The sequence below is a fragment of the Rutidosis leptorrhynchoides genome, chromosome 3 (genome assembly GCF_046630445.1).
Source record: "Rutidosis leptorrhynchoides isolate AG116_Rl617_1_P2 chromosome 3, CSIRO_AGI_Rlap_v1, whole genome shotgun sequence".
NCBI classification, from domain to species: Eukaryota; Viridiplantae; Streptophyta; class Magnoliopsida; order Asterales; family Asteraceae; genus Rutidosis; species Rutidosis leptorrhynchoides.
Genome location: NC_092335.1, coordinates 685,219,498 through 685,243,138, shown reverse-complemented (window position 1 = coordinate 685,243,138; position 23,641 = coordinate 685,219,498). Strand labels below are relative to the sequence as shown.

The 23,641-nt window shown below is 35.5% G+C and overlaps 1 protein-coding gene across 1 annotated transcript; it reads right to left on the bottom strand.

The window, feature by feature from the left end:
• Window positions 1-22,473: 22,473 nt before the first annotated feature.
• LOC139902694 (uncharacterized) lies at window positions 22,474-23,178 on the bottom strand. The gene has a single exon (XM_071885299.1). It carries the CDS (start codon window positions 23,176-23,178, stop codon window positions 22,474-22,476), a length of 705 nt encoding a protein of 234 aa, XP_071741400.1.
• Between the last annotated feature and the right edge of the window lie 463 nt (window positions 23,179-23,641).

Below are 23,641 nucleotides of genomic sequence, written 5' to 3'. Positions count from 1 at the left end.
TGGAGAAATGTTACAAGGAGTTTCCTTAAACGGAAATGCGAGCGATAAAGATAGGAGTGAAATGAGGACTTAGAATAGGATGAGTTTACATCTCGAGGTTGCCATAACGTGCCTCTAGTTGTCAAAAGTTGAAGTCTGAAAGAGAAACGAGATAGTACACGTAGTTGTATAGTTCGGGGTTGGATAATAGTTGACCGATTATCAGAAACACAAGGGCGTTAAGTCAAAGAAGAGTGAAGTATCGTTGGATTGTGTGTTATCTTAATTTCCAGTAATATCAGACGGTAACGGTGAAATAACAGAGGTATGTAGTGTGGTACGTGATGACAAGAATATTGATCGGATCCACAATTTCGTATTCGACTTCTTCGTGCAAAATAACGAATTTTAGTTACGTTAATTTTTGAGTCGAGAGAGTATGCCTTTCGGCGTTCATGTAGAAATATTTCCATGTTTGAGTTCCATCTGTTGCTATACGATTTTAACTAGAAATGTTGGTGTGAAGAATCACGCTCAAGGTTCGATCGCGGAGAGATTAAAGTCGTGTAATACGAGAAAAGTCAGAAATGAATCTTCGGTAACAACCGGTGAGATCTAAGATTTTTACGAATACAAGTCTGAGTTGGGAGAGTTTCCTGATTACATGTGGCTTGATTTCGAGATTGATTGTAATGCCTTGACCATTAACTTCATGGTCTAGAAAATTGGACTTCGTTCAACAGAAATTCTCACTCGGAGAATTTGGTATAAAGTTGCTCTTTTCTCAAAAGTTCGAGCGTAAGATGGTGATGTTGTTCGTTTTCCTTCTTTACTTAAATAAGTTAAGATGTCATCTATAAATACGATAACAGATTAGTCTATATGAATTTGCATACGCGGTTCAAGAGGTTTATGGATACGGGCGAGCCCTAAATAAATCAAGCGGTACTAAGAGAGATTTACAACTAACATTGCGAGTTCGGAAAGTGGCTTAGGAGACATCGTCTCACTTAACCCCCAATTGATGATAACCGGAACGGAGGTCGATTTGGAACATACGGGATTCGTGCAAATAATCATGAGGTCATGGATGCGAGGGAGAGGGTATCGGTTTCCAACCGAAAATTACTCAGTTCACAATAATCTATACAAGATGATGGGGAAACATTTTTTTTTTTTTTTTTTTAAACGAATAGGTTCCGAGCTCCCTAGTTCTATAGGTGTCAAGTCAAAAGTCTTAACGTATTTCCTCCAATAAAATTTATAGGCACACAATATTTTTCCGTCGGTCACTTAAATCGTCTAAGTAGTATCTGGGGGAAAGAGGTGGAATATAAAGAGCATGAGTCAAATCCTTGGTTATAAAACGTCTAGCGGTAATCGAATCGAACAAGTATGAAATATACGGTTTGTTGTGAAGAAACGTACCCGTTACTAGTCCATCGTCGTTCCGGGCATCCTTGGTGTCGATGTCGAAGGTTCAACGGCGTGCGTTGGGGTTGATTTTCTTATTTGGGCACACATTCCTAAAATGACCCAGTTGGCCACATTCGAAGCAAGCACCCGTTCTGTGTGCGTTGGGCATCTTTCGAGCGACGGGTCCTTGGCGTCGGTGGCGAAACCTGCCACATCCTTCAAAGTGATGCTTGTGGCATTCGTCACAAAAAGGCAGTTTTCCGGCATAGCCTTTCTTGTCGTTGGAGGTAAAAGGCTTCTTGGCGGGGTTGTTGTTATTGTTGTGGTTGCTTGATTGAGAGGCTTCCCATGTTCTTTTGTTGTTACTCGGGTGGTTCTCGACCATTGGTGCCGGTGCTTCCATTTCATTCACCGTTTCTAAGGCTTGGCGGGCCATTGTTAAAGCCTCTTGTAGGTTAGTGGGTTGAGATGTCATTAACTTGTGTTGAATGCTCTTAGGGAGGCCATCCATGTAAGTTCGACTCTTAGGGATTCGGGAGTCATGAGATTTGGACACATTGAGACTAGTTCGGTAAACCGTTGATTATAAGCTCCGAGGTCATTCCCGACCGTTCTTAAATTCCTTAGCCCTTGCTCGAGCCTTCGAGTCTCATCGCGCGGGAAGTATTCGGTGATCATTCTTTCTCTTAATTCGGTCCAAGAGAGTGTAAGGGCTTCATCGATACCCACTGATTGTACATACGTGTTCCACCATGAGAGAGCAATACCGGTGAAAGTGAGGGTGGAAAACTTGACCTTATCTTGGTCTCGACAACCGCTTGTGTTAAAAACGGTCTCCATTTGTTCAAACCATCGGGTGAGAGTAACCGGTCCTCCGGTTCCATCGAAAGTGGGAGGATTGTACTTCATGAAGTTCTTGTAGGAGCAACCTTCGATTGAATTACCGGCTCCATGATTGTTGTTGTTAGAAAAGTGATCGGCCACGGCCGTACCCACGGCGGTGGTTATCATTCGTTGAAGAGCTTGTTCTAGAGTTTCGAGAGGAGTATTGTGTTGACCTTGGTGAGCCATTGTTCCTTCATGAGACAAGAATATCGTTGGTTAGTATTTTCAACAATACTAACCGTGGCATGGAATAAAGATAGAGAGGAAATTTTCCTTGACTCGCCTTAAATTCTCTATGTCATAATGTCGGAACGTCCATGTGAATCACCGTAATATAATCCCGGAAATTATATTACCCTGATTCTCATGTGCATTTAACATTACTTCATAAAGTCAAGGTGGCGCACCAACAAAATTTATCAACGTAAGATCAAGATCGAATACGAGTTAGATATGATAGAAGAGTTCGAGTATAAATGCACAATTAGTCAAATAATTCCTACTTCAGTCTATATGCCGGTTGTAGTCTAGATTCACCTATGTACCCTATGACTCGGGGTGAACACAAATGAACTCTAAATCCCTACAACCAAGGCTCTGATACCACCTGTAGCGACCCCGACAAATCGTCAAGTGACGGCGTCGGCTACGTGGGTCCCATTACCTGATTATAAGTCTTTAAGATAACGTTTGACCAAAATATGTCGCCTTCATTTCAAAATAAAGCTTGTTTCAAAGTTTACAAGAATTGTTCAACCAAAAGTTAAGTTACAACGTTATAGATACGATTGAAATCTAGGCGACACGGTTTAAAGTAAAGTCAAAAGACGCTCCATGAAATGCATGTATACTCGACATCCAATGCAAGTATCAAATAATGAGCGGAAGCATGTATCATGTATCGTTCAAGGACCTGAGAAAAACATAGAAATCTGTCAACGAAAACGTTGGTGAAATCATAGGTTTAAGTAAGTAAGTACAAGTGAACCACAAGATTTGCATCAATGAAATAATAGTAATACATTCCAAAAGTTTGTTTCACGAGCACCCAATTATCAAAGCTTAACATTCCTTCCATTGTATACCCCATCACTTAGTGCTAGAACAAACACTGATTCTCGAAAATATATTTCATCCGTAGACGGTAGCGAACCGTTAAGGATGAGGGTTGTCAACCCATATGGCCATATAACATAAGTTCTCGCTTACACCCGGCAAGTGTAACTAATGATAATCGAATTGAGGATTTTGTTCTAAACTCGTATGTAGAATGTTTGTTTTCCCGTTCTTGTGTTCACTTAGTTCAAAAGAATCGTTTATGTTTTCTCATCCCAAATATAAGTTCAAAAAGAGTAAATTTGGGACTATGATCTCACCTTGAGTACAAGAGTTAATAAAGTACTTCAACAAGTAACCGTGTGCAAGGACAAGGCTAGTCTTGACCTAAACATATAGGTTATATCAATAACGGTAAACACAAACGGTCAAAGATGTTCAATTAGTCCTATGGCTCGTTACGACTCGATTATGAAGCATGTGAGTCAAATTGTCAAGTTTCATGCAAGATACAAGTATAGAATCATGTTAGAAAGATTGCATAATTAATTGGTTAAGTTTGACAAAAAGTCAAACTTGGTCAAAGTCAACAAAAAAGTCAACATGTTCGGGTCGGGTCTCGGACAAATTTTCTATGCTAGTTATTCATATATAAGCATGTTAGAACAAGTTGCATGCGAATTGGAAGTCTAAAACATGGCAAACATTTCACGTGAAACGGACATTGGAGACAGAAGCTGGGCACGGCTTATGCCGCGCCGCGGCCAGGACTTTCGCGCCGCGACAATGGCCGTGGCCTGGTCCCAGGCCTGTTTCACTTGTTCAAGGCTTGGTCAATTTTCAAACAAACGCAAAACTCAAACCGTAAACAACTAGAAGGCGTATCTTATACCGTTGGAAAGCTCTTTTGACAAGGAACACAACTAAACATGTTTCACCAAACAAAAACATCATTTATAATAGCCGAAAACTCATCAAGTGATCATTAAACGTTCATTTTTAAGGTTTCAAGTTCTTCAAATGCAATTTGAGTTTCGGGAAACCAATTCACACATATAATATGCCGTTTTGAAGGTAATGAAACATACATTACAACAAAACACTAACAATTAACATTCCATGGCATTCAAGCATCCAAAAATTCATCTCAAGAACTATCAAACCCTAGTCAAACATCTCAAAATCAATAATCATGTTTTTGGAGTTTCCTTAATCAACCTATACATCAAAATGAAGCTAATGATACTAGTAACACTTTTAAAACATGCACTTTAACAATCTAACAACATTTGTTCATCCAAAATCAAGGATTTAGCAAGTAATTTCATATTGAACTAGTTACACCAAAAATAACGAATCGAGCATACAAATTACATACACGACATCACAATGAGCCATAGACACTAATTAACAACTTTATAACTCAAAAATCTCAAGAACACATAAAATTAGTGATTTTAGAAAGTTACCCAAAAGAGATGAAGTTGGTATCAAATTGAAGAGGATGAAGAGAGGATTCCAAATATGTATTTTGTTTTGATTGAAGCTTGCTAGATCATGAATGGATGATGAATCTTGATGATGAAGATTGAAAGAAAAATTGAAAGTGTTAAAGGAAAATGGAAATGAAAATGGAAATGAATGAATGGATGAGAAAGGGTGTTGACTAGTTGACCTAGTCACACCTTTGATCACTTGGCAAAAATGGTCCCTCTAGTTCGGGTGCGGGTGCGTGAATTAACCAAACGAATTATTTTAAATTACACGAGAGTACGGGAGACGTTATCTTCCAACAACGAGAATATTTAAAATGTTACATAACAAAGGATACGAATCTAGATACGAAGGGTATTATTTAAAAAGAAAAAGACGGGCGTTAAAATAATTTAACGGAAAAATGCGGGATGTTACAGTCTGTAAGGAGCACGAGCTATTGGTGCAGCTCCTGGTACAAGATCTATTTGAAATTCAACGGATCGATGTGGGGGTAATCCCGGTAATTCTTTCGGAAATACATCGGGAAATTCTTTTGCAATGGGAACATCATTGATGCTCTTTTTTCAGTTTGTACTTTCTCGACGTGTGCTAGAACAGCATAGCAACCTTTTCTTATTAGTTTTTGTGCCTTCAAATTACTAATAAGATGTAGCTTCGTGTTGCCCTTTTCTCCGTACACCATTAAGGGTTTTCCTTTTTCTCGTATAATGCGAATTGCATTTTTGTAACAAACGATCTCCGCTTTCACTTCTTTCAACCAGTCCATACCGATTATCACATCAAAACTCCCTAACTCTACTGGTATCAAATCAATCTTAAATGTTTCGCTAACCAGTTTAATTTCTCGATTCCGACATATATTATCTGCTGAAATTAATTTACCATTTGCTAATTCGAGTAAAAATTTACTATCCAAAGGCGTCAATGGACAACTTAATTTAGCACAAAAATCTCTACTCATATAGCTTCTATCCGCACCCGAATCAAATAAAACGTAAGCAGATTTATTGTCAATAAGAAACGTACCCGTAACAAGCTCCGGGTCTTCCTGTACCTCTACCGCATTAATATTGAAAACTCTTCCACGGCCTTGTCCATTCGTGTTCTCCTGGTTCGGGCAATTTCTAATAATGTGGCCTGGTTTTCCACATTTATAACAAACTACATTGGCATAACTTGCTCCGACACTACTTGCTCCGCCATTACTCGTTCCGACACCATTTGTTCCTTTCGTTCTATTAACCCCTGGTCCGTAGACCTCACACTTCGCCGCGCTATGACCATTTCTTTTACACTTGTTGCAAAATTTGGTGCAGAACCCCGAGTGATTCTTTTCACACCTTTGGCATAGTTGCTTCTGATTGTTGTTGTTGTTGCGGTTATTATTGTTGTTGGGATGATTGTTGTAGTTGCTGTTGTTGTTGTTGTTGTTGTTGTTGTTGGGCCGTTTGTTGTAGTTGCGATTGATGTTGCGATTGTTGGGATAATTGTTGCGATTATTGTTGTAATTGCTGTTGTTGTTGTATTGGTGATTCTTATCACCGTTTTCCTCCCACTTTCTTTTGACTTGCTTCACATTGGCCTCTTCAGCAGTCTGTTCTTTAATTCTTTCTTCAATCTGGTTCACTAGTTTGTGAGCCATTCTACATGCCTGTTGTATGGAGGCGGGCTCGTGTGAACTTATATCTTCTTGGATTCTTTCCGGTAATCCTTTCACAAACGCGTCGATCTTCTCTTCCTCATCTTCGAATGCTCCCGGACACAATAGGCACAATTCTGTGAATCGTCTTTCGTACGTGGTAATATCAAATCCTTGGGTTCGTAACCCTCTAAGTTCTGTCTTGAGCTTATTGACCTCGGTTCTGGGACGGTACTTCTCGTTCATCAAGTGCTTGAATGCTGACCACGGTAGTGCGTACGCATCATCTTGTCCCACTTGCTCTAGATAGGTATTCCACCATGTTAACGCAGAACCTGTGAAGGTATGCGTAGCGTACTTCACTTTGTCCTCTTCAGTACACTTACTTATGGCAAACACCGATTCAACCTTCTCGGTCCACCGTTTCAATCCGATCGGTCCTTCGGTTCCATCAAATTCCAAAGGTTTGCAGGCAGTGAATTCTTTGTAGGTGCATCCTACACGATTTCCTGTACTGCTAGATCCAAGGTTATTGTTGGTATGTAGCGCAGCCTGTACTGCGGCTATGTTTGAAGCTAGAAAAGTACGGAATTCCTCTTCATTCATATTCACGGTGTGTCGAGTAGTCGGTGCCATTTCCTTCAAAATAGTTAAATGGAACAAGTTAATCATACAGAATATTAAGAGTAGTTAATAGTATTTCGTAGCATAATATGAACTCATTTATAAAAGCTTTTTCTTCATATTAGCGTTTTATAAGTTTAAATTCGGGTAGTACCTACCCGTTAAGTTCATACTTAGTAGCTAATATACAATTCAACTACTACAATTCTATATGAAAAACTGATTATAATAATATTTCGCGTTCAAACTTTTATACAATATTTTACAAACTTACAATACCGCTTATTTTACATAAAGCATGAAATATAGCACACAATAACTTTGATACAAGATAGTTGTGAAGACAATTCTAGCTAGTACACAAGTCGTTCAGCAAAGGCAATAAAGACACGTAATTCATACGTCCAGAAACAAGTAATGCATTCTGGTTTTACTAGGACTACTTCCCATCCTTGGTCTTGTGCAATATAACCGTTATGGCCGTTGATAAGACAGCGTGTTGTAACGTCATCAAAGGGACGAGGGTTACGTAATGTCCAACAGTCCCGTAATAATCTAAAAACCTCATTTCTTACCCCAATTACCGACTCCGTCACTTGTGGAAACGTTTTGTTTAATAGTTGTAGCCCGATGTTCTTGTTCTCACTTTGGTGAGAAGCGAACATTACTAATCCGTAAGCATAACATGCTTCTTTATGTTGCATGTTAGCCGCTTTTTCTAAATCACGAAGTCCAATATTCGGATATATTGAGTCAAAATAATTTCTTAACCCGTTGCGTAAAATAGCATTTGGGTTCCCCGCAATATATGCGTCAAAGTAAACACATCGTAACTTATGGGTTTCCCAATGTGATATCCCCCATCTTTCAAACGAAAGTCTCTTATAAACCAAGACATTCTTGGAACGTTCTTCGAATGTCTTACAAACTGATCTCGCCTTAAATAGTTGTGCCGAAGAATTCTGGCCGACTCTAGACAAGATTTCATCAATCATGTCTCCGGGTAGGTCTCTTAAAATATTGGGTTGTCTATCCATTTTGTGTTTTTAAACTGTAAAATAGACAAGAGTTAGATTCATAAAAAAAATACTTATTAATACAAGCAATTTTTACATATATCATAAAGCATAAGAACACTATATTCCATATATTACACCACACGAATACAACTATCTTATTCCGACTCGCTCGTTTCTTCTTCTTCGGTTTTGGTTCGTTTTGCCAAGTTTCTAGGGATATATGATGTTCCCCTAATACGAGCCGTCGTTGTCCACATTGGTTTAGAAAAACCTGGTGGTTTAGAGGTTCCCGGGTCATTGTTACAACTTAAGGACTTCGGGGGTTGACGATACATATAAAGTTCATCGGGGTTGGAATTAGATTTCTCTATTTTTATGCCCTTTCCCTTATTATTTTCTTTTTCCTTTTTAAATTCAGTTGGGGTAATTTCTATAACATCATCGGAATTCTCGTCGGAATCCGATTCATCGGAGAATTGGTAATCCTCCCAATATTTTGCTTCCTTGGCGGAAACACCATTGACCATAATTAACTTTGGTCGGTTGGTTGAGGATTTTCTTTTACTTAACCGTTTTATTATTTCCCCCACCGGTTCTATTTCTTCATCCGGTTCCGATTCTTCTTCCGGTTCCGATTCTTCTTCCGGTTCCGACTCTTCTTCCGGTTCCTCTTCGGGAACTTGTGAATCAGTCCACAAATCATTCCAATTTACATTTGACTCTTCATTATTATTAGGTGAGTCAATGGGACTTGTTCTAGAGGTAGACATCTATCACATAATATCAAACACGTTAAGAGATTAATATATCACATAATATTCATATGTTAAAAATATATAGTTTCCAACAAAAATGTTAAGCAATCATTTTTAAAGAAAACACGGTCGAAGTCCAGACTCACTAATGCATCCTAACAAACTCGATAAGACACACTAATGCAAATTTTCTGGTTCTCTAAGACCAACGCTCGGATACCAACTGAAATGTCCCGTTCTTATTGATTAAAAACGTTCCATATTAATTGATTTCGTTGCGAGGTTTTGACCTCTATATGAGACGTTTTTCAAAGACTGCATTCATTTTTAAACAAACCATAACCTTTATTTCATCAATAAAGGTTTAAAAAGCTTTACGTAGATTATCAAATAATGATAATCTAAAATATCCTGTTTACACACGACCATTACATAATGGTTTACAATACAAATATGTTACAACAAAATAAGTTTCTTGAATGCAGTTTTTACACAATATCATACAAGCATGGACTCCAAATCTTGTCCTTATTTAAGTATGCGACAGCGGAAGCTCTTAATAATCACCTGAGAATAAACATGCTTAAAACGTCAACAAAAATGTTGGTGAGTTATAGGTTTAACCTATATATATCAAATCGTAACAATAGACCACAAGATTTCATATTTCAATACACATCCCATACATAGAGATAAAAATCATTCATATGGTGAACACCTGGTAACCGACAATAAGAAGATGCATATATAAGAATATCCCCATCATTCCGGGACACCCTTCGGATATGATATAAATTTCGAAGTACTAAAGCATCCGGTACTTTGGATGGGGTTTGTTAGGCCCAATAGATCTATCTTTAGGATTCACGTCAATTAGGGTGTCTGTTCCCTAATTCTTAGATTACCAGACTTAATAAAAAGGGGCATATTCGATTTCGATAATTCAACCATAGAATGTAGTTTCACGTACTTGTGTCTATTTTGTAAATCATTTATAAAACCTGCATGTATTCTCATCCCAAAAATATTAGATTTTAAAAGTGGGACTATAACTCACTTTCACAGATTTTTACTTCGTCGGGAAGTAAGACTTGGCCACTGGTTGATTCACGAACCTATAACAATATATACATATATATCAAAGTATGTTCAAAATATATTTACAACACTTTTAATATATTTTGATGTTTTAAGTTTATTAAGTCAGCTGTCCTCGTTAGTAACCTACAACTAGTTGTCCACAGTTAGATGTACAGAAATAAATCGATAAATATTATCTTGAATCAATCCACGACCCAGTGTATACGTATCTCAGTATTGATCACAACTCAAACTATATATATTTTGGAATCAACCTCAACCCTGTATAGCTAACTCCAACATTCACATATAGAGTGTCTATGGTTGTTCCGAAATATATATAGATGTGTCGACATGATAGGTCGAAACATTGTATACGTGTCTATGGTATCTCAAGATTACATAATATATAATACAAGTTGATTAAGTTATGGTTGGAATAGATTTGTTACCAATTTTCACGTAGCTAAAATGAGAAAAATTATCCAATCTTGTTTTACCCATAACTTCTTCATTTTAAATCCGTTTTGAGTGAATCAAATTGCTATGGTTTCATATTGAACTCTATTTTATGAATCTAAACAAAAAAAGTATAGGTTTCTAGTCGGAAAAATAAGTTACAAGTCGTTTTTGTAAAGGTAGTCATTTCAGTCGAAAGAACGACGTCTAGATGACCATTTTAGAAAACATACTTCCACTTTGAGTTTAACCATAATTTTTGGATATAGTTTCATGTTCATAATAAAAATCATTTTCTCAGAATAACAACTTTTAAATCAAAGTTTATCATAGTTTTTAATTAACTAACCCAAAACAGCCCGCGGTGTTACTACGACGGCGTAAATCCGGTTTTACGGTGTTTTTCGTGTTTCCAGGTTTTAAATCATTAAGTTAGCATATCATATAGATATAGAACATGTGTTTAGTTGATTTTAAAAGTCAAGTTAGAAGGATTAACTTTTGTTTGCGAACAAGTTTAGAATTAACTAAACTATGTTCTAGTGATTACAAGTTTAAACCTTCGAATAAGATAGCTTTATATGTATGAATCGAATGATGTTATGAACATCATTACTACCTTAAGTTCCTTGGATGAACCTACTGGAAAAGAGAAAAATGGATCTAGCTTCAATGGATCCTTGGATGGCTCAAAGTTCTTGAAGCAAAATCATGACACGAAAACAAGTTCAAGTAAGATCATCACTTGAAATAAGATTGTTATAGTTATAGAAATTGAACCAAAGTTTGAATATGATTATTACCTTGTATTAGAATGATAACCTACTGTAAGAAACAAAGATTTCTTGAGGTTGGATGATCACCTTACAAGATTGGAAGTGAGCTAGCAAACTTGAAAGTATTCTTGATTTTATGAAACTAGAACTTTTGGAATTTATGAAGAACACTTAGAACTTGAAGATAGAACTTGAGAGAGTTCAATTAGATGAAGAAAATTGAAGAATGAAAGTGTTTGTAGGTGTTTTTGGTCGTTGGTGTATGGATTAGATATAAAGGATATGTAATTTTGTTTTCATGTAAATAAGTCATGAATGATTACTCATATTTTTGTAATCTTATGAGATATTTCATGCTAGTTGCCAAATGATGGTTCCCACATGTGTTAGGTGACTCACATGGGCTGCTAAGAGCTGATCATTGGAGTGTATATACCAATAGTACATACATCTAAAAGCTGTGTATTGTACGAGTACGAATACGGGTGCATACGAGTAGAATTGTTGATGAAACTGAACGAGAATGTAATTGTAAGCATTTTTGTTAAGTAGAAGTATTTTGATAAGTGTATTGAAGTCTTTCAAAAGTGTATAAATACATATTAAAACACTACATGTATATACATTTTAACTGAGTCGTTAAGTCATCGTTAGTCGTTACATGTAAGTGTTGTTTTGAAACCTTTAGGTTAACGATCTTGTTAAATGTTGTTAACCCAATGTTTATAATATCAAAAGAGATTTTAAATTATTATATTATCATGATATTATGATGTACGAATATCTCTTAATATGATATATATACATTAAATGTCGTTACAACGATAAACGTTACATATATGTCTCGTTTCAAAATCATTAAGTTAGTAGTCTTGTTTTTACATATGTAGTTCATTGTTAATATAATTAATGATATGTTTACTTATCATAATATCATGTTAACTATATATATAACCATATATATGTCATCATATAGTTTTTTTACAAGTTTTAACGTTCGTGAATCAACGGTCAACTTGGGTGGTCAATTGTCTATATGAAACCTATTTCAATTAATCAAGTCTTAACAAGTTTGATTGCTTAACATGTTGGAAACATTTAATCATGTAAACATCAATCTCAATTAATATATATAAACATGGAAAGGTTCGGGTCACTACACCAACAACATAGTCCGTTTCTTTGATCCAAAGCCCACATCATCCAAACAAGTTGCAATAGTTATTGGGTTAGGCCCATCATCCGTACATACATCATCATCCCTTTCTTCGAAAAGACTCGTCCTCGAGTCTACAACTTCAAGGACTGAAACATGTAATTGATCCTCAAGAACTACACGAATAATATTTTCATCATTGTATGTATCAAATATTGCAACAAGAGCATAAAGATGGTCTTTGACACCAAAATCAACATCTTTAACGAAATTGTTCTTCAAATCAACATCAACATTGTACATGTTGGTGTTTTTATTAGTAACTACTTCAAACTCACTTTCATAATCAGATTCAAAAAAAGAAAAAGATACCTCACCATCAGGTTCGGTATCATAAATAGATTCTCCATCTTCACCATCTGTATCATAGATGGGTTCAGTATCATAAATGGATTCTGAATCGATTCTTTCCGAATCGTAGCGCGCTGGAAATCGTTGTTGGTTCAGTTCCAACTCGACGATTCGCTTATATAATCGTTCAATTTCTGTGTCTCCAGGGTCTTCGTTGCCTCTTTCGGCGTGTCTACGATTATCTCCATCGCTGCCTCGGTCGGCGGTTCTGCAATAGCCTCCTCGATAACCTCCGCGAAACATTGTTTGGCCAAAACCTGAGCTCTGGATACCAAATAATGAAAAGAAACCGTGGCCAAACAGAAACTAACAATTTATGAATGCGAAAAGATAAGCCAAAAGCTTCACGCCTTTGCTTTGCGCATGAATCAAAGAAGACTTCACGTCTATTCTTTTAATTTCACTAAATATCAATAAACAAAAACTAACTTTTCCAATACAAATAAACTCTTTAAATACTAGTAGCTAACTAATAAGATATGTGGATACGGATAACATTAAGATAAACATAAAATATTTAAATTGAATGCACATGCACATCTAGTCTTCATCCAATTCACGTGACTATCGCCTTTGTATTTTCCCATTCGTTTGACTCTTTCTTTTTCTTGTTTAAAAGAAAACATGAAATTAAAATAACTCAACAAATTATATCCACTTGCGTGGAACCAAAGACTTCCAAATGCACATGTTGTTACTTCATGAATACGGTAACATGCTAGCCCGTATCAAAAATCATGTGTTTCCCTCGACCCAACAACATAGTCCGTTTCTTTAATCCAAAGCCCACATCATCCAAACAAGTTGCAATAGTTATTGGGTTAGGCCCATCATCCGTACATACATCAGTATGTTTCAGATAGAGATTAATGGAATTTAGGCTATGATGATGAAGACAAACTAAAAGAAGAAGAAAAAAGGAGAGAAAAATAATATTTGAGAGTTTGATGAAGTGATTATGAGTTTAAGGGAAATCGATTTAAAATGTGTATTGCTGAAATCGTGTATGTGGTTTATACTAAAATGCTGATTTAATTCCTGTATTTGTTTGACGTATTTCGTTCTCGTGGTTTGAAAATGTTGCTGATTTCATCCCTCTAACTGACGGTCGTTAACTATTTTCGTTAACTTGAGTCATGTGTCATGCACACGAGGGCAAATATGTCATATTACATCCCTTCTTTTTCAACTTACACATCTTCATCTTTACCAAACCCTAAAGTGATATATGTTCTTCCCAAAAACAAAATCACTACAAACCCAAATAAAAAGTCCACATCTAAATATCTATCACAAATCCAAATCAAAATATTTATCATATGTACTTGCAAATGGGCGGAGAGTATATTTTTATTTCTGAGATATCGATTTTTGTTCATGTGATTAAAACACCAAATCGATTCTCAATCGAAAACAGATGATGAACACACCTTTTTGATCTGAATCACAGAATGCACACCTATAAACGCAATTGACATATAAACAAACGCACCCTTCAGATCTGAATTTTGGGATTATAATAGGTGAGATGATTAAAATTAGAGTATATAAGTTTGAGATGATGAAGATGAAGGTGAAATGATTTGGATAATAGATAATAGGAATGAAATAGAGGACAACAAGATAAAAAGAAATTAGGATTTGTTCTTCCTTATTAGGGATAAAGAGAATGAAAATGAAGGTGATAGATGTGTTGGAGAAGAAAGAGAAAGAAAAAGACAAAAATACCCTCACATGTCTAGCACGTGAGTCAAGTTAACGAATTTTTTTGACAACCACTTACAGAGGGACAAAATCAGCAACAGTTGCAAACCACAAGGACGAAATATGTAAGAAAAACACAAGGACTAAATCAACGTTTTGGTACAAACTACAAAGACCATTTCAGTAATTATGTCAAATATGTATCAACTCATGTTTCTAATAAAACAACCATTATCATGCATTAAGTATTTGTATGGTACAAGTACTCATTGCATGACAAATGGTGAGTTTATAAAAAAAGTGAATGGATATAACATCTATGCTATATAATAAAAGGGAGTTTATGCTTAGGTCATTATGTGCTAAATATGATTGTAACATGTGCTTATAAAGGTCCTAAATGCTAATTTCGTGATGTCATTATTCTTCCATTAAAAACAATTAATAAAATTAATTAGTAAAAAAAATCAATACAAATCAGATTAGAGATCTTTACCGATACTCTCTATCCGCATAAAACAGTGCACGCTGTTTTCTTTTTCCGGGTAATCACTCTGCTGTTTTAATTTCCTAAGCACTTTTTTTAACCACATGAAAAATTTGAAATCTAAATCCATAAATTATCAAAGAGACTCTCTACCAAACCCTTTACCAATCACGATGGATCAACATCACCTCCCACATTCATCACATGATAGATTCTTATTCTTCATACAGTAATTCCTAACATCCTATTTCATTTGGTTAATGATTTTGTACATTGATTATGCTATCGATCTTATATCACGATTCTTATTTCTTTTTAGGTGTCAATTGATGCATTTTGATCAATGATGATGGTAAACCATTAGAAGAATGATGATGGGTCATATCAAAGGAAGCGCATTGAATGTGCTCGATGAAATGTCCCAAAGCAATTTAATTTCATGGTATCGCTAACTTTAAGTATGATGATAATTTACTTTTTTATGTAATTATGTCCTTTAGTTAGGATTTAATTTGTGTACTTTGGATTTTGGAGAATGATGTGTCTTCTTTTATGTGCAGATGGTATATGAAGAAATGGAGGGGGAATCGGTTTTAGTCTTGAGTATGGTGAGCTTTATTTTTTTTACGGCGCTAATTGTATAGATTTTTATTTATTTATTTTCTTCGAAAGGTTTTTTAGCTATTTTTTAACAGCGTTTTTGTTGGATGTTGATAAATATTGTATTTTGTCACTAACTTGGACTATTGCTTCCTAAACATTTTATAAATTTGAAGGTTATTGGTTAAATGATATGTTTCTATATATTAGAACAATAAGTTTGTTTATTATTTGTATAACCGATTTATATCATATTGACAGGTATTAACCACAAGTTGTTGATTATGTGTGTTCCCAAAATTCCCTACACAATTGTCCTGCATAAAAATTGGCGTATGAATTTTTCCATGTAAATCATGAATAATATAACTCTCACTATTGCAAGATGTAGAACACGTTCTTGCTGTCAAACATTGTGTTGTTATTTTGGTAGTTTAGTTTAAGTTTTTGTTAAGTTTCTATTTTGTAGGTGTCATTTAAGTTCAACATGATGGGCCATTACTATTTATTAATTTTGGTAGTTTAGTTTAAGTTTTTGTTAAGTTTATATTTTGTAGGTATCATTTAACAATACGGATGTAGGTCGATTTAGTGTTTTTAACCATGAATCAGGCGTGTTTGTTTATATAACTATATATAAATGGTTTTGGCTATATTTTAATTTTGCTTGCAGATTTGGTTATACTTTCATAATAACTATGAACTCTCAATGAATTGAAGAGCTTAATGTAATAATCGAAAAAAGAAGGAATGAATGACCGATTGTTGTTGAATCTTTCTATTTCAGCTATATGTGTTAGAGGTCGTGAAATTTCAAACATTATATCATTTGTTGCAGACGGGTAACATAATTATTTAACTGTTATTTGTTGAATTTTGGAGCAAAGGTGTATAATATATGACATTTTGGAAATGTATTTGATTGATTTCATTCGTTAAAGGTTTGATTAGGTGATCGTAAAGTTGTTCTTTTTAATTTGTTAACATTTGTGTTTGTATGATGAGTTTTCTTTGTGTAGGACCTGACAGGCATTTGTGCAGGTTCGATGTAGAGGTTCATTAGTTTAAGGCATAAATCATTACTTCTCAAAATTTTGACATCTGAAAAAATAAGTAAGTTGACACAAGACTCGTGACATAATGTTAAACTTTTATAGTATCCTTCTCTTAGTATTTCAACAGACTTTCATTAGAATTAGGTAAGGTTCTGTATAATAATATTTTGCAAAAAGATGTGCTTGATGAAGCAAAATGGGTATGGTTTTACCTAAAGTAATTGACTCATAGCTATAATGTTTTCTATGATGGTGGTGTCATAACTTTGAAAAAGGTAAGCTTAAAATATTACGAGAAGTTTTTGGAGAACATCGATAGCGACCGTCCATTGAGTCTCTACTACATATACGATTTTATGTAACTGTGAATGAAAATATTGTTTGTTAAATTTGTCTTAATAGACTGTTGGTCATTGTTCATACTACTTGGTAGTGATTATTTCCTTTCGTTGAATCATTTGATTACGACTGGGATATTTTTTAATATTCGATATATATTATGTTGATTTTAGTTTAATATTTACTAAGTTTGATTATGCAATTTAGACACATAAATTGTTTTAAAATGCAAAGATGGAAAGATTGATGTTGAAGTCAAACTTATTGGAACTATGAGCCTGAGAGCGTTGCAAATTGTGGAAGTTAGAATACAACCAGTTAATTATCGTTTCTTTTATGTTAAGTCTTTTTGTTAACTTTGTATAAAATGAGTTGTATTATTACTACATTAATATTTTTGTATTAAGGTAGCAATCTATCATAATGGATTTTAATCAAACTCGTAAATTCACGGGTCACTTAACTAGTTGTTAATTTAAAATGAGATGCATGAATTTAGGGTGGGACTCATGGGCCAACAATCTCGTTATTAAAACTCTATTTTTGTTTACATATTCACTTCAACAGGCAATTCTTATAATTTTCAGTTTAGCACCATGCACTAAAATTTAATGTTTTAAAAAAATAAGTGACTCTAATTAATAACTACCACTTTGTCCAAATTTTCCACATACTTGTATAATAACTCATTCAAATGATTTTCTTCAACAAGTACGTGATTTTATGAGTCCTTCAACTAGTATGAGTATGTAATATATTTAAAAAGTATACGTTTATTAGTTATTACTCCGTATATGTTATGGGTGATGATATTTCCACATGATTTTTTGATGAATTCACTCATGTTTGTGCATTACAGTTTGTAATGTACAATTAAGAGATGCACTAATTTAGTGAATTTATCAAAAACTCACGTGGAAATATCATCACCCATATGTTATTTATGTATATGTGTGCAGATGTGTTCAGACTGCCAATGTGTTCAGACTGCCAAGAAGAGGGATGGTCGGTGGATATAAAAATATATGTTACATGTGATTTTTATTTAGACTTAACATAATTATCGAGATCGTCCCTGTAGTTTCACCTAAATTGCTGAAGACTTGAAGTAGTCTGTAGAGTTTTTTTATATCTACTTGGTTCTCATAATTTTTAAAATGTTGTTGAGGTAGATCTTTTGTACCGAGAAAGTCCATGTGATTTCACCGAATTGGTGAAACCACAAGGACTATCTCAGTAATAAAAGGATTTTCTCAGGAATATTTTAAAAACCACAAGGACTATCTCGGTAAAAAATCCATAGGGAGTATTTAAGTAATTTGGGTGAAAGTACGAGGACTATCTCGGTAATTATGTCTTTATACTTTATACTATACTCTTGACTCTTGATAATTATGATTTAAAAAACCCGTGTATTATGGTAGGGGGATGATTCTCACACACACTTTTTTGATCCTCACACACCAATTGAGTATTATTAGAAGAGTAAAAGGTTAAAATAGGTGTGTGAGGATCAAAAAAGTGTGTGTGAGAATCATCCCCCATTATGGTAAGGTAACATTTTAAAAGAATAAAATAAAATAAAATATAAAAATAAGAAAAAGACAGTGTAGGTGACGTCATGTTGATCTCAACATCACATCATGATGTTACTATTCGCAATATTTATGTTTTAGTATGTCATGTGGATCTCAACATCACATCATGATGTTACGCAATATTTATGTTTTAGTATGTTGGTTAATAATAATGATCATCCCGCGCAATGTGGCGGGTGTTTCCGATCTGCATATTCGTATTTAACGTAGCGTTGTTTATGTACAGAGGGAAAAACGGTCCATGTGTTAAGATCCGTTTAGATGTCGGTGTGGTTAGCGTTTTTCTAAAAAGTGTCCGTTTCGAACGTAGTTGATCTCGTTTTGTTCATAAAATTATTTTAAGTTTAACGGTGGTAGCGCCAAAAATTAATTAGTTGCGAGTAGGAATATAATACCCGTTGAAGTTTATGGTGAGTTTTGTTTTTTGAGTTATTAAATTTACGATTTAAGTCCCTGCATGAATGTATATTTGAACATAGTTGAGGGGCTGTACTGGAAAATTCAAGTGTGAAAAGGAGATATGGGACGAAAAAAATAGGATGCAACGACACCAAATATCACCTCTTATAGTATATACAAAGATCTGGATCGGCCCGCGCGATGCGGCGGGGCCTTTCGGATTACATACTCATATTTAACGTAGTGTTGTATTTACATAATCAATAACGTGTTGACGCGTGCGTGTTATGTTTGAAAGATAGTCCGAAATATTTGGTGTATTTAAAAAAGCGTCTGTTTCGCTTACAGCAAGTTGCGTTGGGTTCGTAGAATTATTTCGAGTAAACGGTGGTGGCGAAAAAGTTTAACTCGAGTCGAGAAGGAAGATAAAGATGGGTAAAAATTTTGGTGGTGGTAATATGTATTTTGAAAATAAATTAATTATTTGACTGCTATACCCTTGAGAAATTGAGAAGTTAGGAAAGTTGAGGGAGTGCAATGTAATTTGGGTGGGAGGTGTTTGTCGTTTTTGGGTACTTAGACGACAAAGAACCGCATCTCTTTTAGGATATATAGAGTTAATAGAGTTAACAATTTTTTTCTAACGGCCAAAATTGAAATATATATATAAAAAACGATCCATAGCAAGTCGCTAAGGGATAATTACAACGGCATAGATAACCATGAGTTCCAATTTGAAACTAAATGGTTTCTATGCTTAATCCAACGAAATGAAAAAGTTCGTACAAAATCAAACAAATAACTATTGCTACAAAACTTTTCCTGAAAAATGATCCCGTTCCTGAACCGCCAAATGGTCCAAAGCGTGGTAATGAACAACACAACAATTCGATCCTTCATAGTAGCTTGTAACCTTATGCCTTCGATCCAAGTGATAAAAGAGTTCCAGTTCGTGCAAATAGGAATATCACAATTCAACCATACCCTTACCTTTTGCCAAATATCCGAAGCCAAGACACAATCAAAAAATAAGTGGTCTCGAGTCTCAATACCATTATTACAAACAGGACAAACAATCGAGTTAATATCTATATCTTTAGCGGATAAATTCCAACGAACAGGGAGGACATCTAACCTGAATCGCCATAAAAATATATTAACTTTTTTAGGAAGAAATTTGAACCACGTGGTACTAACCAAAGAAGACGGAAGCAGCTTTCGGTCCATGAAGTTTCTGACGTCCTTCACTTGAAAAGCATCATCTTTGGCAATCGAGCATGTCCATGTATCGGGCTGGTCCGAGGGATTAAACGTACCTATTTCATCACGTAACTTGATAAGGAGTTGATCGTTTCGGCTACCCAAGTTTTCTCTAGACCAAGCCCATTTCCAATCGCCATCGAAGTGTTTATCAGCAACCGTATCCTCTTTCAACAAATCTAGATGATATAATCTATGAAAACGAGAACGAAGAGACGAGTTACCACACCAAATATCGTTCCAAAAACTAATATTGCTTCCCTTTCCCACCTTCCTTCTAATTACATCAGTAGGAAGTAACTTGTTTTCAATTACATTAGAACAAGTTTTGACAATGGTATGCCATATTGATGAAGCATGCGAAACAGTGGAATCAAAATGAGTCCCATGAATTGACTTGATGAGCATAACCCACATATCATTTGGGTTTAATAAGTAACGCCAACGCCATTTGAGGATAAGAGCTAAATTGAAAGCTTTTAAACTTCCAATATTAAGACCACCATATTCAAACGAGGCTAACACCTTTTCCCATTTAACCCATGCCATTTTTTTTTTATCGTATTGCTACCTCCCCAAAAAAATCTAGCTCTAATCGATTCCAGGCGTTTAATAACCGATTCCGGACATTTAAATAAAGACATCAAATATAATCCAAGGCTCCCCATGACCGATTTCACCAAAGTGAGACGGCCGCCCGAAGAAATTCAACTCGACTTCCATGATGAAAGTTTAGAATTATACTTATTAATCAAATCATTCCAATTCGAAACAAGTCTCATATTCGTACCAATGGGAAGTCCCAAATATTTGGTTGGAAAACTTCCAACTCTAGCACCAGACGCAGCAGCAATAGCCGTCACTTCGTCGGCATCAGTCCCAACACCGAAGACATGTGATTTCGAGACGTTAATTTTTAACCCCGACACTAAATGAAACACCTCTAAAATGAGTAAAATACGTTTCAATTCTTGAGCACTCCATAATGATAAGATAATGAGATCGTCTGCATAAATAAAATGAGAAACATGCATGTTATTCGTACCAATCTTAATGCCCTGAATAAAGGATGATTCCATGGCTCGAGAAAAAGCTAAATGTAACCCTTCCATCACAATGATGAACAAAAAAGGGCTTAACGGGTCACCCTGTCTCAAACCTTTATTAATAGAAAACTCACGGGTGGGGCTCCCATTGACTAAAACAGAAGTTCTAGCCGAATATAAACATCCTTTGATCCACGAACACCATTTAGGACCAAATCCCATCGAACGTAGCATGAAAAATAAGAAATCCCAATTAACCGAATCGTAAGCTTTCTCAAAGTCAACTTTAAACAGAAGCATTTTTCGATTCGATCTTTTAACCCAATCGATAATCTCACTTAATATTAACGGACCATCAAGAATTTGGCGACCCAAAATAAAATCCGACTGAACCGGGCATATAAGTTTATCAATGACTGTTGCTAACCAATTTGTGAGAATCTTAGTAACAATTTTATAAAAAAATCCCACTAATGATATAGGTCTAAAGTCTGTAACAAGTAACGGGTTCGTAACCTTGGGAATAAGGGAAAAGAACGCCGAGTTGGCACCTCTCAGCATAGAAGAATCGACAAAAAACTTTTTAACATCCCGATAAATATCATTTTGAAACAAATCCCAAAATGTTTTAATAAATCGAAACGAGATGCCATCCGGACCCGGGGCTTTCGAACTACCACAATCCCACACCACATTCTTTATCTCATCATCGTCCGGTTCACTTTCCAAAAAATCGACATCACCATCATTCAAGATGTAGTGTGGATTAACTTGGTTGAAAACAGCCCCTGAATTATTAGCTTCAAACTTTTGCTTAAAATAGTTGAAAAACGTATCTTTAATGGCCATAGGATCATCAATCCAACAACCATCAACCATGAGGCCTTGTATGTTTTGAATGTGACGTTTGTGTTTAAGGGATGCGTGAAAAAATTTAGAATTTTCGTTACCTTCGACATCCCATTTTATTTTCGCCTTTTGCAATGAATCGATGTCGGCTAGCTTAGATATGTCCTCTTTTTCACCGGCCAGATTGTTTCTGGTATCGACATCCTCAACAGAAGCATTCCCAGTATCTATGCGTTTATCAATATCATTAATAATAACCGTGATATCTTTAATTCGTGATGCTTCAGTCGTTCGGGACGAGTGGATCCATTCTTTCAGAAAGGGTTTCATGAGTCTGAATTTGGCTACAATGTCCAAATCTTTGTTGCAAGTATTAACAGTATCCTATATCTCACGTATCTTGTTAACAAAATCAGAACGAGCAAACCACGAGTCATAAATTTTAAAGTTTGTAGGACCAAAGTCTAGATTCTTTTGGAATAACATAATCGGGGAGTGGTCTGATTCACCACGAGGCAACACCAGACCTGTGATATCATCTAACATATTCAGCACATTATAAGAAATGAAAAATCGATCAATCTTACTTAGTTTACTTCCCACTTTATTTCGCCAAGTGAACTGAAGCCCATCTGGAGAAACTTCATGAAGCTGATTCGAATCAATAAAATCGTTAAAAGCTATAGCATCATTGGTAACAAATTCGGACCCACAACGATCTTCCATACTTCTAACCGCATTCCAATCTCCCATACAAATGTAATCACCCAGATGAGCATTCATAAAATCCGATAACTTATTCCACAAAATAATCTTATCCGATAAATCTTGCGGTGCATAAACATTGACCATGTAAACCTCTATATTTTCTCGTAACCACTTGCCTTTCACAATCACAAAGTTATTATCACACCACAAATCGCTTCTAACGAATACATTCGGGTCCCATAGAGAAATAATGCCCCCTGAAAAACCCTGAGACAATGCAACAGCGTAGTCAAAATTAAGATTTCCCCATAGAGACCTTAAACGAAACATTTTTAACGTAGACATTTTGGATTCTTGAATAGCTAAAAACTGCACATTCATCGAAACACACAAATCTTTTATCCATTTCCTTTTGTGGAATAATTGTGACCCGCAACTATTTATTGACATAACCTTCATTGGAAACCACTTTTTTCAATGCCTCGTTCCGATAACTTATGGCACCCTTTGAGGTTAAAACCGAGTAACTCGCCCAAACCAAAAATGTCTTCGCTTTCTTGAGAGCAATGTAAAGGGGTAGGATCATGATTTAAGACAGTGAAAGGGGTGTGACAATTCACAGACCCCCTTGAATATTGGTTGCCATTATGATCCTCTTGTACACTATTATTGGTAAAGCCCGGTGGATGCGAATCACTATCATTATCAACAATTGGTTTCATATGAATAGACTCAGATTTTGCTTCCTCCTGTTTTTTCTGTTCCACCGATGGCTCTTCACCTCTATGTGCACAATTGCTAGGCATCGAATCTAGATTAATACCCTTGAATTCTTTAAGATGAT